Here is a 16,196-nt window from a genome sequence, read left to right as displayed (position 1 = left end):
ATCTTTAAAAGCTTCTTACAGATCCACCCCATCATTATTATTATTGCATTATCCTAAGTTTTTCAAACATATTGCTCATAAAAAAATGATGCTTTTGTCTTAAAATTTTCAGGGTAAGTGGAGTAAGGCAGTGGCGGATTAGGGGTAGGGGATCATCGAGGTTTTCAAAATCCCCATGAGTGATTGGGAGATAAGGCCTTAACCTAGCCCCCAAAATATATTCCTTCATCAGTTAAACCCCCAAAATTTTTCTGGCTTCAGCCTTGGTATGGTGTATCCCTACTCTTCTATGCATTTAATTGTACCTCAAGGATCACAATTTAGCCTCCTATAGACTACTGAGATAAAATTTGCATGTATGAGCAGCAAGCAAATGACGAAAAGGGTCTACTCTATAAATCTAAGAGAATAACGTGTCAAAATAAAACATTCGGAAAATTGCCACAAAAAATTAGATAAAAGTTATAGCTACTTTCTTAACATATTATGTTTTGAGTTAAAAAAAGAAGCTTATATGCTGGAAAGCATTGTATACACCCTTACCACTCACTATAAATATGAATGGGACTGACACTTTAATTTATTACCAAGAAAAAATGCCATTACAATTTCAAGCCATTCACAAATATGTATTCAACTTAAAAGGAGGATTAATATTACCTCAAGGAGCCCATGGAATAAACAGAACACACCAAACATTTATCAGCCACTTAAATTTCATTAAATGCATACTTTTATTTCCAAAAGTTTCTGTGAACATTGTACAGCACTTCCTACATCTACTTTCATAAAAAAACTCACAAAAAGCACATGAAAATAGAACCATAAATACCGTGGTAGTAGGTTACATGTGCTGAAGAAATTGTGTTTGATTCCTGCCTCTTACATCAAAATTCCATTCATCCAAAATTTTCTAAAGATTGTTGAAACAATGCCAAGAGATTGCACCAATATATTTTTTCTTCTAATTCAGTTCTTAGTCCTTGGAATGCCATCTCATTCATTCATCATGTCCCACATTTTCAAACTCTCTCAACTAGATGATGAACACAAACTTTCCACTCAGAATCCTATAATTGGCTTCCTTTTTTTTTCTCACATTGTCTTGAGGAGTTAAGAAGTTTTTTTAAAAAATCAAGCAAGTAAGATTCTGACCCTCCGGGCTATTAAAAAATAACAATGCTGTGGTCAAAGTCCCCAACTCTCGTCCCAATGATTTCTTCCTTTCCTTAATACTGATACATACAACAACTACGACAAAGGTGATCTGAAATTTACACAATTCGATGAAATATCTGTATCACAAAGAGTCAGGTGGACGAATGTGAATAATAAAATGATATACATTAACAAAAATCTGTTTAAAGCAAATGTGCAGCTGATTTCGCTTTGAAATGTACACAAAAACATGACATTTAGTTTTCAAAAGGACAGGATTTTACATCCAAAACATGACTTTCTTATTGATAGAGAAGACCAATGAATGGGAAAATATATTTACAATGATTTATATGCTACACTCTTTGTCACCAATAAATACTAGAAAAAGGGGAACAATTGCACATATATTTATATATATTTATATCTCAGGCAGTGCAGCACATTTTTAAGAACAAAGACTTGTAACACAAGGATAAAACTTAAGGAAAATTATAATCTTTTTAAAATCGACACAGTAACAACGTTCACAAGGGACTTTTAAAGGAAGTTGTGACAATGTCTTATGAACATAATGTACAATGCAGTGCATTCAAGATACTCTCCTGATTGCTCTAAAAACAAAGAGTCCATGGCTCATTATAAATTACAACTAAAACATGATCTAGGGCCATTTAAGACCATAAACGAACCCTTTAATGAAAGAGGTTTTATACTCCTGCACCAGGAGCTTAACTTTTGTACATGCGAATCAAAGTCCAGAAACTTTTTACCTTTCTCTTTCAAAAAGTCAGCAAAAATAAACAAGTTTCTGTAAGTTCAGCACTTGACCACCTCACAAATACACTTTTCACACATTCAAGCACACAATTTGGCCAAATTTATTTTTATTCCATGGATGGAAGGCTTTCAACCTTTCGGCAGATGTATCTACACTTCTTAGATAGAAAAGTGGTTCCTCACAGAAACCACTCTGCAGAACACCCTCTCCACAACTGCACTCGGAAAGTTCACACATAACTGTAACTCATAAGTGGCCTGGTGGCTCTGAAAACACGTGATCTCAGCTGGGTGGGTGCAGGGGTCGTCAGCTCTGATCTGCCTGTTGATTCATGTCATACAGCACCTGCGCAATGGTTCTAGAAGACTCCACATTGCTAAGAGCTACAGAAGCAAGGTGGGGCTCATAGCTTCGGAGGAACCTAAAGATAAAATTTTAAGCAATTAATCACCAAATGATCATTATGTACATTCACAGTAGTCATATCCAATACTTGAAATTCCCAAGCGATTCCCTGACAATTTACCTATTTCCCACTCCGATCACCACAAGATCACCTATTCAGGGTTCCCACTCTAACTAAATTATAAAATTCACCGTTTTTTCCAGGTTTTCACGGTCTGGAAGTCGTCAAATTCACGGTCTGCTGATAAGCCATTTTAGGCAGATATATTGAAGACGTAACAATCGCTTGCCGCAAATTAACTAAAAATTTATCAATCACGACGAGGCTCTCTCTCATGATGTCACCTATCGATAGCAAAATTCAGGTCCGGCTAAAGGTTGTGAGTGGGAAAATGGAGAGAGCATGGTGGCAGGGAAGTGAAGAAGTGTCAGATTTTTCACCAGAGTTAAGGAGCACTTTGTTTACCTATCTTCCAATCACAGGCTCAAGATCAATGTGTAGTCATGGCACACGCGGACCAATAATTGCACTTCGAATATTCGTGTGCATATAAATGCGTGGACAGTGTCGTTGAAACATGATCGGAATATCCTTTTTTTCTTTTTAACGCGTCTATCGTAGTTCTACCATCAAGTTTGAGAGATTTTTAAGGTTTTATGGTGAAATTCACGGCTATTTCCAGGTTTCTTCACGGTAGACGAAATTCACGGCTTTTTCACGGTATTAGGTTTTCACAGTTGAGTGGGAACCCTGCCTATAACTGGAATATTTTATTTCTCCTTAATAAAATCTTGGTAAAACTCAGAAAATGTTGCAATGAAAAATTGGTGATTCAATTTATCTTGCTCTGCAACTATGATCCCTAATGCTTTCCCAGTAAAGGATAGCATAGTGGCTTCTTCGAGAATTTTCTACCCAAGTTTCTCCCTGACTTTTATGAGAATTCCCTGACTTTTCCTTACATGAAAAAAAAAAGGCCCAAAAACTAAAGGCAAAAACAAAACTTTGTCAATAGAAGGCAAAATAAAATTTTTGGAGAGAGGTTTTCCGCATGTTGGTCCACACGTTTCCCTAGCCAGACAACTTGGGATTCTAATATCCACATGAACACTGTCGTTAAAACATGCAAAACCATTGAAACTATTGCAGTGGAATGTGGACTCAGTGCAAAGAGGCAAAAAGACAATAAGAATTAAAAGTATGATGAACTGGAAGAAATTTTGCTTCTTCTTGGTTTCAGTAAGCCTAGAGCATCAGGATATATTCTTAAGGGAAAGGCACAGCATATGACAATGACAATGAGGCCAAAACTAGGTACAATGTTGAGTACAAATCAATTTGTGATGAGTTAAATAGTGTTGATCCCCAGACAGTTGTACAGTAGAAGAAACGCTATTTAAGTCAGCATACTGAAGGGTAGGCACCAAAAGACATTTACAATTTAGATGAGACCACCCTTTTTCTTCAAAGTGCTTCCTCATAATACTTTAAAGGAGCATACAGTAAACTCTTGATTTTACGAAGTCAGTGGGACCGGAAAATTGGCACTTCGTAAAATCGAGTTTCGTAAATTCAAACCTTTTTCATAAGTCACGAAAAAAATGTTCGCTTTTGTTTCTTCCGCCGTTTTTTGTCTTTAGTGGTCTTATTTAAATGTTGTCGGTGGTTATTCTCGGTATAATTCATAGATAAGGCTTTTTGCTATCGATTTATGATGTGAAAAATCGTTAAATAATTATACCACCATAAAATTCCCATTTCTTGTTCATACTTCAACATCAACGATCGCTAAAGAAATTCCCGACCAGTTTAGAAAACGTAATCAAATAATGAATTGCAATGTTTATTATAAGAATTAACAGTTATAAATTTGTGGTCAGGAGCCAATAGCTACTATTAAGTATGCAAAAGATAGATATTTGTTTCTGACACCCACGGAATTTTAGCGGCAGCCGGCCTAACCGCCATTTACGTCGCCCTCTATCGCTCAGTGACGAGAAAAAAAGAAAAACAAGGGTCTTAGCCCGTTTCCAAAATAACCTTCGTAAGTTAATATTTCGAGTTACTTCGTATTTTCAGCAGAATGTGCTCTATTTTCACTGAGATTCAATTACGATCATAAATAACGTAGGATGTGATTATCTTCTGGCGAATATTTGAAGTAAATTCTGTTTGAGTTCTCCGTCCGACTACTGCGTTCCATCATCTTCGCAGACGTTGCCATAAAAGACTTAATTCTTCAACAGGACTATATTCTTCATACCGGGTGTGAGGTGACCTGTTCATATAGTATGTTTCTCTCCTTTTATGCCGACAGGAGCAAGGTTCCAACCGGAAAACGACAGGAGAAACATCTTACAGTATCGGAGAAATATAGATAGAAACGTTATTATCCACATTGATTGTTTTCCTACAAGAGACGTTTTATCATTTCTCAACGTGGTTAAGTATTGGTTCGCTAGCGTGAATTCCCAAAAAATGACACGCAAAAACCTGTACCGTCACCTCATTTAGTTTTCGTGTTCCTTTTTCCGCCGTATTGAAAGTTAGGCAAAGGATCATTGACATAGAGAAAAGATTTTCTTAGTTTTAGCACTAAAAAATAGTCGCGCCATAATCGTAAATAAATATAGTGTGGAAAGAGCAAAGAAATTAATTTCAATTGAAAAGTCAGCTGGGAAGAAGAGAGACAATTATAAGCGCGGCACCATTTTCCCGATAGTGGAAGATACTTCTTCCGCCTCTCTCCGGTTAATAACTTCCCCCCGTTGCAGGTAAAGATGAACCATGCCCTTCTCCACAATCGGGGAACGTTCCCAGTGGGTGGGGTGAATAAGAGTGGGATGGGGATTGCCTGAAGGAAGAAGTGTGGTCAGCACAAGGACTGGTGAAGGGGGCAGGACAAAGAAGGGTGGGGAAATGGCCTTCAGTTCTGCATCAGTCTACTTTTGGGGGCCGTATTTTTTTTGCGACGCACACAAGCTCAGTCTCCTTAGGGAGGGAGTGAATGGGAAATGCTGGGGAAGGAGGGGTTTGGGATGCGTAAGGTGGGTGTCAGCAAGATCAGCCAAAGGCGGCAGGAGGGAAGGGATGGCTTTGGAAAGACAGAACCCCAGCATGGGAGAACGGGGAAGCGCGTGAGAAGAAAGTTCATGGTTAGACTTGGAAGTGCGTCTTCATTACGAGAAGCCTGAAATATAAATTGGCGGTAAATAGAGCCCAGTACTTAAGATATTTAAGTTGTTCATTCACAAAGGCCAATATATACACGAAAAGATACTATGGCGCGTATTGCATGTATCAACGTCCATTTCGGGATGTTATTAATTTCTGTTCCCATTTATAAAAGTAGCAAATAGATTTGAAAGAATGATAATCATGAATAAAAATATCTAAATCGATATCCAAACGCACATGAGCAAAATAGATGAATGTATACATACTGATCCATCGCAAGTAATACCGCTCAAGCTTCTTCCGGTATAGGACTTTAAAATTCTGGATAATGCCTTGGTCCAAGGGCTGGGACTTGCTAGTCGAGTTCAGGGGTAAAAAGAGGACTCGAACATTAGCCAATTTTAGATCTTCCACGTATTTATGAACGGTGGCATTATCCATTATTAAAACAATTTTGCTGTTCTCTCCAGCAATTTTTCTCTGTAGACGTATAACCGTTTGCTGGAAAATTTCTCGGGTCATCCAGCCGTTTTTATTTGCATGGTAAAAAACGGGGAGGGCTTCCAATTTTACATGTTTTAAGCACCTTGGCCTTTCAAATTTCCCAATGACAACGGGCTTATTTTGTCCGTGCCCGTTTGGTTGACGCACAGCCCCACAGTAACACGCACTTTACTCTTTTTCCCCCCATGGCACCTTTGCCCTTTGAAACCCAGGGTTGCATCAGGTAATGCATTAAAAAATAGCCCAGTTTCAGGGGCCAGCGAGGGTGAGCTCGTCGAGGAAAGGGTCCCGGATTAGGGACCCTTCGAAGTGCTTCGGCGAAAAGTAGTCAAGTAGTCTTCGAAGTACGTTCACAGCAATGCAAAGGGTTAATTAGGGGTGTACGAAATACTCCGCGCGACCTTCCTGACATGTTAAACTACGAATTATTGTCGATGCTATGTTTACGAACAGGCACGTAAATAGGGGCATAATGTCAGCCGCGATATTTTAACTTAACTCCTACTCCCCCTAAATTCCCACAGTGAGGTTTTTGGCGACCCATTTCTCTCCAAAGTTGCATTATCATTTACAATTTCGCACTTATGATGGACCACAGTTGGAAGCGCTGATTTTTTAGCTACTTATGCCGGCGTAACTAGTTTTGTTGACAAATTTTTCGCCGTAGTTCGTATAAACGAATGCCATTTGCTCCTAGGGACCGAGCCGAGGTTCGTAAATTCAAAAAAATTCGTATAATCGAAACTTCGTATAATCGAATAGCGTCATGTATTTAGCATAGGCTTTTCACCGGGACCGCAATATCACTTCGTATAATCGAAAACTTCGTAAAATCCTGCTTCGTAAAATCAAGAGTTTACTGTATTTCCAAGGGGAAAGCACAGTAAAGCTTGTCAGTACTGTTAGGTGCCAATGGTTCTGAAAAGTTAAGGCCAAGTAAGGAAAAGTTGAGTTAAAATTTATTGTTGCCATAATTAAATGTTTTATACTTAAAATTCACTCAAGAAATGATACATTTGGAAAATTTTTATTTTTTATCTTATTCTCAGACCACCGGATACAGCTCGTATTGGCCATTTTACACCGGGGTGCTCAACAAATGTAACAATTAAACGTACACAAACGACCATGCCCTGGATCGGGGAAACCTACCCAGGCGGGACTCGAACCTCTGGTTTGGCAGGCGAGAACGTTACCCCGCCGCCACCGAGGCCGGCAAGCAATAGAAAGTTTAGCCATACTTTAAGGGATCATTTTCATTAAATTGTGCCTTCTCTCGATTTACAGTTACCTGCAAGTTACACTTTTTCCGTTGTCCCCCTCAAAAGTGTAAAAGAGGGGTTTTACTGTATTTCCAAAGCCCTACACATTCTAAATAAAAAAATCCAACAACATAAATCACATTCTATTAAAAGTGCCACATATTTTCCCTTTTTTATACAAAATTGGAAATTAATTAGAAAAAAACTCTACTGCTGATAAATTCTGTTGAAGGTTAGCATCACAAAAAAATAAAAAAGGGAGTGAGAATTATGGTAAAACCATATGTGATGCATAATAAGTAGTTAGACGTAAATACATTGCTATGCAAGTGAAAGTAAAACATTAGCAGAGGATAATAATAGCTGTTAAAATATTTATAGCAAGTACTCTTTGCAATATATCATTAACTACTCCGCTACAAACAATAAAAGAATATTATCACTAAACTAATACAAGAAACAAATTCAGCTTTACATCAATACTTGGAGCTGCTATCCATAAGGCCATCAATGAATATCTCTCGGGCAAATGAAGAAGATGATTCCTTTGCTTATGCCCCATTTACATTTCAAGTACGTATTTCTATTAAGATGACTTTCTATCAAAAAATAAAGTAATGACAACGCCCAACAATGGCTTCAATGGCAACTCATTCTAATAGTTTTGAGTTAACCACAATACATGATCTAAGAGAATGTATATCTTATTTTCATTGGTATTTTGGTAATTCTTTCTTTTAAAACTAGTTGAGCATCCCAAATTCAGCTTCATCAAGACTCAGGTGATGCCTGATCCAGGATTTTGCCAGATTTTGGGTGATGTGGTATTAACCAATGTAATTATGAGACTCAGTCAGGCTTTTTAAGATGGAATTTGTTAATTTATAACAAAATTAGATGGAATTTATTTAATGTTTTATTTGCAAATAATAAAGGATAAATATCAAAGTAACTTATCTTTAACAAACAGTTATGTTTAACCATAAGATAGTATCGCAAAACGTCCGAGTGAAAAGAATGCACAAAACATGAATATAAAAATATATTACAGAATATGAAACATTAAATGTTAAAAGTAAAATTTTTAATGATTTCTTAAGTCACTTGCGATCCATATATGTAGTGACAATATAATTCAATGAATTGCGCTAACTATGTCATCAACTATGGCAACAATTGCAGGTGCTTCCATCCGTGTGAATAGCTATTGATTCATTGGGAGCAAATAAATGGGGAAGATTATTGCCAGAGGAAAATGAATTTTCTTCGAATGGGACTCAACAGAGCAAACAGACTCTCCCCATTTCTACTTCTCCATCTCCTAGTGCAATCCTATTGATGTGACACACTAGGGTCTTAGCAGCGAGGTATTGATGCAATATGCTACACATAGCTACATATTCAATTTTTTTAGCATAGATATTTCCTGCACAGTACTCTGTCACAATCCCACGATCATTTTTTCCATGCATTTATTAAAAAAGCATGAATGTATTTAAAAAGTCTTTCAATAATCATATCAGTCTGCTCCGCAGGAAGTTCAATCATCTCCAAATTGCATCGGAAGTGCATATAGCAGTTTCTGACACAGCAATGAAGGGTTATAAGTAGCGACGTGTTAATTCGACTCCTTCATTCTATGCCAAGAATCAGAATCGAAAATGAATATTTACAATGGTGAAAGATCAATTCTAATTCCAATGGGACTTCAAACCACAAATTTATACATGACCCTTCTTCTAACAGTATTTTGAATTTTCGTGTCACGTAATAGTAAAAACAAAACACATTTGAATCAGCATAACGATCGTTTCTTCCATCGACTGAGTCAGTATTGGTAGAATTGTAATTGAAATGTCAGAACCCGGAATGGAATCACTAAAATATTGTAGTCCACGCATCGCTACTTAACAACAATTTGTCAACAGATGCAATGGGGAGGATTTGTGTTTTAGGGTGGGAAACAGTTTCAGCAGGTGAAGAAGAATGCAATCATTCACCAAAAAATAATGTTTCCCACGAAGCACGCCTAGGAAATATTGCCGGAATATGGGTGTTCCCAGATTAGGAAATTTCTGATTCGGGATGCTCAACTGTGATACTGCATTAGACAAGAGCCACTACAGCACAGAGAGAATAACTTATTTGTACAAGTTATTGTAACTTATACTTGAAAAAAAAAGCTTAAAATAATACCTTCTGCCATTTGTAGAGTAGATGACTAGGTTTCTGAGGATGAGAGATGACGTCAGCCTGATGCTTTTAGTAACTGGGCCTTCATTGTCATCCTATGAAATAAAAAAAAGGATGATTGTTACCAATAATAAGGCGTTCCAAGAAGGCATACACACTACCATGCCTACATAGCACATGATTACATATGCAACATGAAGTTTCTATAGCAACAACAGGTTTATACAGCTGTACAACCAACGCATAACAACACATTTACCATCTTAGATCCAGGAAAGTATTTGATAGCAACATAAAATATGAACTCAAACATACACACTACCAAGACCCAAAATGTTCAATGAAATCAAAGACTTAAAGAATAAGATCTTTTTGCCAGAGGATCACACATGCACAAAATATGCTTACAAACTTAAGGCTTCACAAGCATGAAAGCAATTTATTACGTACACAAATTACTGCTCTTATTACACTGAAAACAAAATCACGAAAAACATGTCACACAAACATACAGTCAACTTCAACTCATGTACACACAACATTTACAAAAACCACCATGCACAAACATTCCTCCTCCACACAATTAAGTGCACAAGACAAGCAATTGCTGAGAATAGTGAAGATAAAATCACAAGGTGCAGACGAATGACATCTCCATGCTCAAAAATATGCACGAATGTACAGTGATGTTTATCAACAACAATTGGCCGCCCCTCGAGGGCTCACCTGCTCAGGAGGGGTTGGTCCAGGGGCTCTAGTGGCCACTGGAGGTGGTGGTGGTCCGGTGGATCTGCTTGCAGCCCTCTGCTGAGAGGTTTGCAAAGTGAAGAAACAAAGTGTGACCAAGGTAAGTGGAGCAAGGTTAGGCGGGAGGGACGAGAAAGAGAGAAATCGTGATTAAGGGCATGGGATGATAAAACCTTAACTCTAACCCACATAGCACACCTATAACCAAATTTAATGTGGTTGGTAACCTAAACCTTTTTCACCCGAAGATAAGAAACCACTCAAAAGCAAGATATTCACTTTCCAGACCATTATATCTCATACAAGAAAATACAAACTATATGCAATTAATTTATATTTTTTTCCACTGTGAATGAAGCAGTTAAACAGATTCCATTGCCGGTTAAAATAAAATTGTTGACAGTGAGGGAAGAGCAAAAGGTTAGGAAGCTGTCTAATTATGTTCCCCATCAGAAAGATAGCTACCATAACATCGAAAGGATGGGCATTTACAAATCAAGTACTCACACAGCTTCTCTCATCATAAGCATGTGTGTCATGAAGTAACACAGTTAACAATCACCAAAACTTTTGGTTAAAATTACAGAAGGATAACTGTGCAGATAAAATTTTAAAATACTCTTTTGATTTTTAAAAGAAAAATGCAATAGAGGTAATCAAATATGTACCTTTTTTATATGTACAGATAACTTATAAATTACAGTCTTACTATAGCTTCAATTATTAAAATCTCTACTAAAGAATCGATAGCTGCCTTAGAAAATGCCAAAATCTGTCTCAAAATAAAAATCATGCTGCAAAGGAATGTTATAATGAAAAAGAATCTGTGAAGGCTGAGCCAGCCTCAATGATATCAGTATCTTTTGCCATTTTCATGAGCTGAAAGACTACCGATAACTAGCAGCTTCTCTTGCTGAAGATCAAACAGCCTATTCTCATGCCTTGCAGTCCACCAGCACAGCCAAAGCATAACATTAACAAGTAGGGCCTATACATAAAAGCCATTCTCTCATTAAAGGATAATTCTTGTGTGATCATTAGGAGTTGACTTTGTTTGTGAAATCCTACGCTTGGCAGAATCTTAAAAAAAAAAAAACTAGAGATGTGCGAATAGTATCCGCGAAACTCGAATACCTCGAATACTAGAAAGTATTCGATATTTGAGATCTTGAATAATTATGCTAAAGGTACAATCTCAAATACCTCGAATACTTTGAATTTCGCGCCATACACTGTCGCACGGACGTCATTGGTAGTTGACTCGGAAAAATGTAGAAAACTCAAGTCGTTTAGTGCATGCAGCGCCATTTTAGACAGGTTGACGAACTATGTACATCAAATTCGTGCATTAAAGCGGTGAAAAGAGTTCGACGTGGAGAACCGAAAATGATCATGTGAAAAAATCCAAAAATCCCCAGTTTCCCCCACCAGGAGAACCACAGTGCTGTGGGATAGTAACTACGTAGCACAATTCCCTAAATCCGCTACCCCCTCCATCCATCAGCCCTCGACCCCTCCACCGACGCTTTCCTCCTCTCCGAAATCAAACAAAAGGCCTCAGCTTATGCAGGGTTCGTATAACGAATACCATAAATCAAAAGCTTCAAAAGAAAATATCAAGTTACATGAGAATAATAGAATCGTGTTTCACCCTTCCCTCTTTCTCCCCCACCGACCTTTTTCTGCCAACCTGCTTTTAAGCTCCCCATTTCTGGAGGTCAACTGCTGCATGAGTCATCTATTAGCCCAAAAGTTATCTAACAATAACTTTTGGCATTTACACCTTTATTGGATTGAAATATTAGTAATGTGCGTGAAATTTACAAAAGAATAAGACCAAACACGACGTATTTCTGACTTTATTTAAGCATTTTACGCAAGGAAATAAATGTCAAAATACGAAGGAAACTTAGAATTCTGGCAAAACTTGATATCCTTGCAGCAGAGCTTTTCGGAAGTAGATGCGGTATTTTTTTCCGAAAACATATATCAAATTACAATTTATGAGTTAAGCTATATACCTCTATTGTCACAGTCACAAACGGTGATATTTTCTCAGGATATTTGGTTTCTCCCTGCTAGCAATTCGAATTTATTTGCTTTTTTTCATGAGAGCTTCCAAAGATGGACTGAAAATAATTGAAGAAGAAGACAATCCAGCTGAGAAACGCGTGTATTTTGCAAAATGCCTCGGATTGTCTGCTGGCACTTGACAGTAGGAGTGGGGGTAAAGCGAGCTACCTGTTGAAAATAAGAAGTTTGATGAAGCCGAGTATCAGATGAGCGTGCCACTGAAATGGCATTTGGTAGATAAGAATGTATACATCAGACAGAAATCCATCGTAGCAGTGTAAATGCCGAGACCGCATGCAATAATTTTTTCGCAAGGTGGTGTGTCCCCTTAGGATATTTGAGAGAGATGATGGTGGAATCAACTACATGCCCAAATTGTTTCCATAAAATTCCATTAATCAGCTAAATTCCTGTTTGAATCCTTTAAAGGAAATCACAATTACTCACCAAAATCTTGGATTTCCTGCTGCATTCATAGTTTTTTTCGTCCATCCCCATGAAAAACGATAGATCGAGGTTCCACTGCATACCTTTTTATTTACACATTCATCAAGTGAAATAGAAGAAGATACGTACGTTTAATATGCTTTGCGCAATTCTAGTATTCGAGGTATTTGAAATTTGAGGTATTCGAATATTCGAGCTATGATTTAATATTCGAATTCGGTATTCGAATATTCGAGCTATGATTTAATATTCGAATTCGGTATTCGAATATTCGAGCTATGATTTAATATTCGAATTCGGTATTCGAATATTCGAGCTAAGATTTAATATTAGAATTCGATATTAGACTTCGAGAAATCTTCTATTCGACCCATCTCTAAAAAAAAACACTCAAAATTCAGCATTTAGGGCACTACATGAGTCATTTGCTCATTATAGCCTCAAAATCCTTAAAAAAAGATGAAATCATGGTAGCAGTCTCTCCAGCCAGTTCACTGGTTTCTAACCTCCCCTAATCACAGATGCCGAATTTTAACCAACCTTCAGCTGCAGTGACTGATGTAATTGATGTTAATATGAAGAACAACAGCAGAGGAATGAGGTTTATAAGTATGTATACTTGTTAATGACACCTACAGAGAAAATTAATTGCTGTGCAAAATATCACATCAATGACAGTTAATTTAACTTTAGGTTTCATTCTGCTAAATAGCTGAGCAATCAAGTAGCAATGCACAGCTGAGCTAGAAGCAGAAGGAAAGATAAAAAAAACACAATTAAAACTTACTGACAAAAATAGATATGCACCATTCTTCAACTGCAAGTTCTTTAAATGAGCATCATTTTTAATAAGTATTAGCTAGATTAGTAGAAATTAATTTTGTTAATGGCTGCTTCTGATATCATATTCAGTGTACTTAACCCTGTCTTCGCATACACACTACGAAGATACTGGCTTCCCAATGCCATTTAGGGTAATTTCTCTACACAGGCAATTTTTTTAAATGTTATCATAAAATTACCATAACATAAAAATTGAGAATTAATTAAGTAAATTAATAATTATCTTAAAACTTTAGACTTATGCATTGTCATCCAAAGTCCAAAGATTTTTTGGTTAATCAACCCATAAATTAATGTAGTCATGCAAAACCCACTAATAAGCTGACTGAAAGGTATCAAAATTCATAATATTCTTTACTAATTGAGAATAGCCAAAACAGTTTCCTCATATGCCTTACACCTGTTGAAGGAAAACTGCCCTAAGAGAAAATATAAAAGAATATATAAAGCTTTGACTTATATGAGTTGAAACTTAAGGCTTTGGAAAATTATACCAAGGCATTGAACCTGGTCAAGGTTAAGTAAAAATGAGTGGAAGATACAAACTTTGAGCATTTTCCTTTACCAAATGTTCTTCCTCAAAGTTTTCACCTTGCATTGGATTGAATCCCTGTCTCTCAAAGAATAGGCTACGTCTTTTATGAATACATATTTGAAGCTGAGAATTGCACAGAACATGACATACTCAAAAGTCAGTTAAAATAGGTAAAAATTAATAACCACAAAACCATTAAATTCATGCATGCAATAATGTCACTGGACACACACGGATTATTTTCCCATGTTAGTTAAAGGGTTTCTGTGGGCTTCATATGCACCATTCATTGTTTTAAACTCGAGAAAGCTCCATACAGAAACAATACATGGATAGCTTTTCTCTTTCCCAATCTGATTGTCCCCCCAAGCACAGATCACAATCAGAGCACAGTGTGTACATAAATCAAGGTGGAGGCTATAATCAGATAACTGAAAAAGGTTGATAATCCATCGATGATCTGCAAACATTGAATTTACCATGTCATGTTTTCATCCTGCAGAAAAATTTTCAAACTCCTATAAAGGGTAGCAATTTTGGTGACCTATCATAATATTCCTGATACTATGAGTGAACAGAGAACATCACACAGCTTTACATGAATTAGACTTGGAGCCACTAGAAACTCAAAAGCTACGAGCTAGGTTTAGATTGTTTGAACAGTTCTCTTTCACAGCATAATGGAGAAAATCATCATAGAATCTCACTACATTTCTAAGTCCGATTAAATGAAAAATAAAATTTCACCAAACAGATAGATGTATGAAACTGTTTTTGCTCAGAACAGAAGAGGAAATTCATACATGCAGGGTGGGACTCGGTAGTCAAATCATTCCAAGGTACAACTCCAAGTACACCCATGCCTCGTATAGCGCAAGGGATGTGTTCTTTGGGGTCTTTGCGCTATACGAATTGGCATTATACGAGAGCGTTTTAACATTGGGAAGATAGGGATGCGTTCCTGGTAGCATAGGTGTTGGGTATCGAATTTTGTCTAAACCATAAATATTCCCATAAATAGCCATAGAAAACCTTATTTATAAAAATGTTTATTGTTTTAAATATCTATAAAGATAGTAGGCACGCATTTAAAGACTTTAATTCACGTTTAAAACAATAGGTACGTGCTTTTGAAATTCCCTCCTCTCGAGCGGGTGGGCTAACATCTGCTATCTCAAGGGTTCATAATGCATTGCCGGCAGTTGACGATTTTTCATACCAGTCTAAAAACAATTAGTGTGGCCCTTTTGTCGGTCATCGAAACGACAGGCAAATGCTACTTTAATGCCATTTCATAGCTAGCGGAGTTTATGAATGATATATCATTTTAATTTGAAGTCCTCCTAGACACTAGCAGCTACGTGAAACAGTCTTTAAATGCCTTGAAACCTGACCCAGGTTTTCCTTCCCTGAAAATGAATGAACGAGATTGCATTCTTTTCCAAAACAATATCATCTCGTCAACACTAAAAACTAGTTGTGGGGGAAAGGAGCCACTTTCAATCACAGCTTAAGAGTTCATCAGAAAATGCGCTATCAACACTTGCAGATTCACTTGATACTGCCACACTAAAAATACCTGCTTGCTGTATAAAATTCTGGAACCAACCAGAGCTTTCACTGAATGTATCGGAGTGAATATCACCCTAGTCTTTTTGTACAGGTTCACAATGAACTTTCCGTATGTCTTGACCGTTTGGTTGAAGTTGGTGCGGCTGAGGTCACTGATATTTTAGCTTCGTCTTTATTCAGAATAAGGCATCGTGAGTTTAAACTTCCGCGCAATATCGCTTTGACGCTCTCCATTTTCAAAGCAATTGACCTCTCTTAAGTCCTCTTCTAGGTTAATGGTTTTTCTTGATAAATTCTTGATTTTTCTACACGCATTCCTATTTTTTGTCATTGTTCTCTTGGTTTTTACTCTGTATGGCACTATCGAAATCACCTTCTACTGCTGCACTGTATTTCTGAGACGTAGAGGGCCTACAACTGCTGGGAGGGAATGAAGCCATTGCGTTTGAGACTCAATAGCGGACCCTTTTCTGTGTTGATGCTATTCATACACAACTC

The 16,196-nt window shown here is 37.2% G+C and overlaps 1 protein-coding gene across 4 annotated transcripts in view; it reads right to left on the bottom strand.

Annotated features, from left to right (window-relative positions):
* Positions 1 to 715: 715 nt before the first annotated feature.
* The window catches only part of LOC124161958 (AT-rich interactive domain-containing protein 2), a 151,121-nt gene continuing 135,640 nt past the window's right edge, over positions 716 to 16,196 (bottom strand). For 3 of the 4 annotated variants that reach the window (XM_046538235.1, XM_046538237.1, XM_046538238.1), the window contains 3 exons: positions 10,208 to 10,288; positions 9,485 to 9,576; positions 716 to 2,360 (listed from right to left, as the gene is read on the bottom strand). In XM_046538235.1, the coding sequence (XP_046394191.1) occupies positions 2,246 to 2,360; positions 9,485 to 9,576; positions 10,208 to 10,288 (288 nt within the window). In that variant the 3' untranslated portion in view covers positions 716 to 2,245. The remainder of the gene's footprint in view (positions 2,361 to 9,484; positions 9,577 to 10,207; positions 10,289 to 16,196) is intronic. The other variant, XM_046538236.1, reaches the window with a different exon arrangement.

Source organism: Ischnura elegans, chromosome 7 (assembly GCF_921293095.1).
Source record: "Ischnura elegans chromosome 7, ioIscEleg1.1, whole genome shotgun sequence".
NCBI lineage: Eukaryota > Metazoa > Arthropoda > Insecta > Odonata > Coenagrionidae > Ischnura > Ischnura elegans.
The sequence above is the reverse complement of the archived record's forward strand: the minus strand, read 5'-3'. Positions and strand labels throughout refer to the sequence as shown.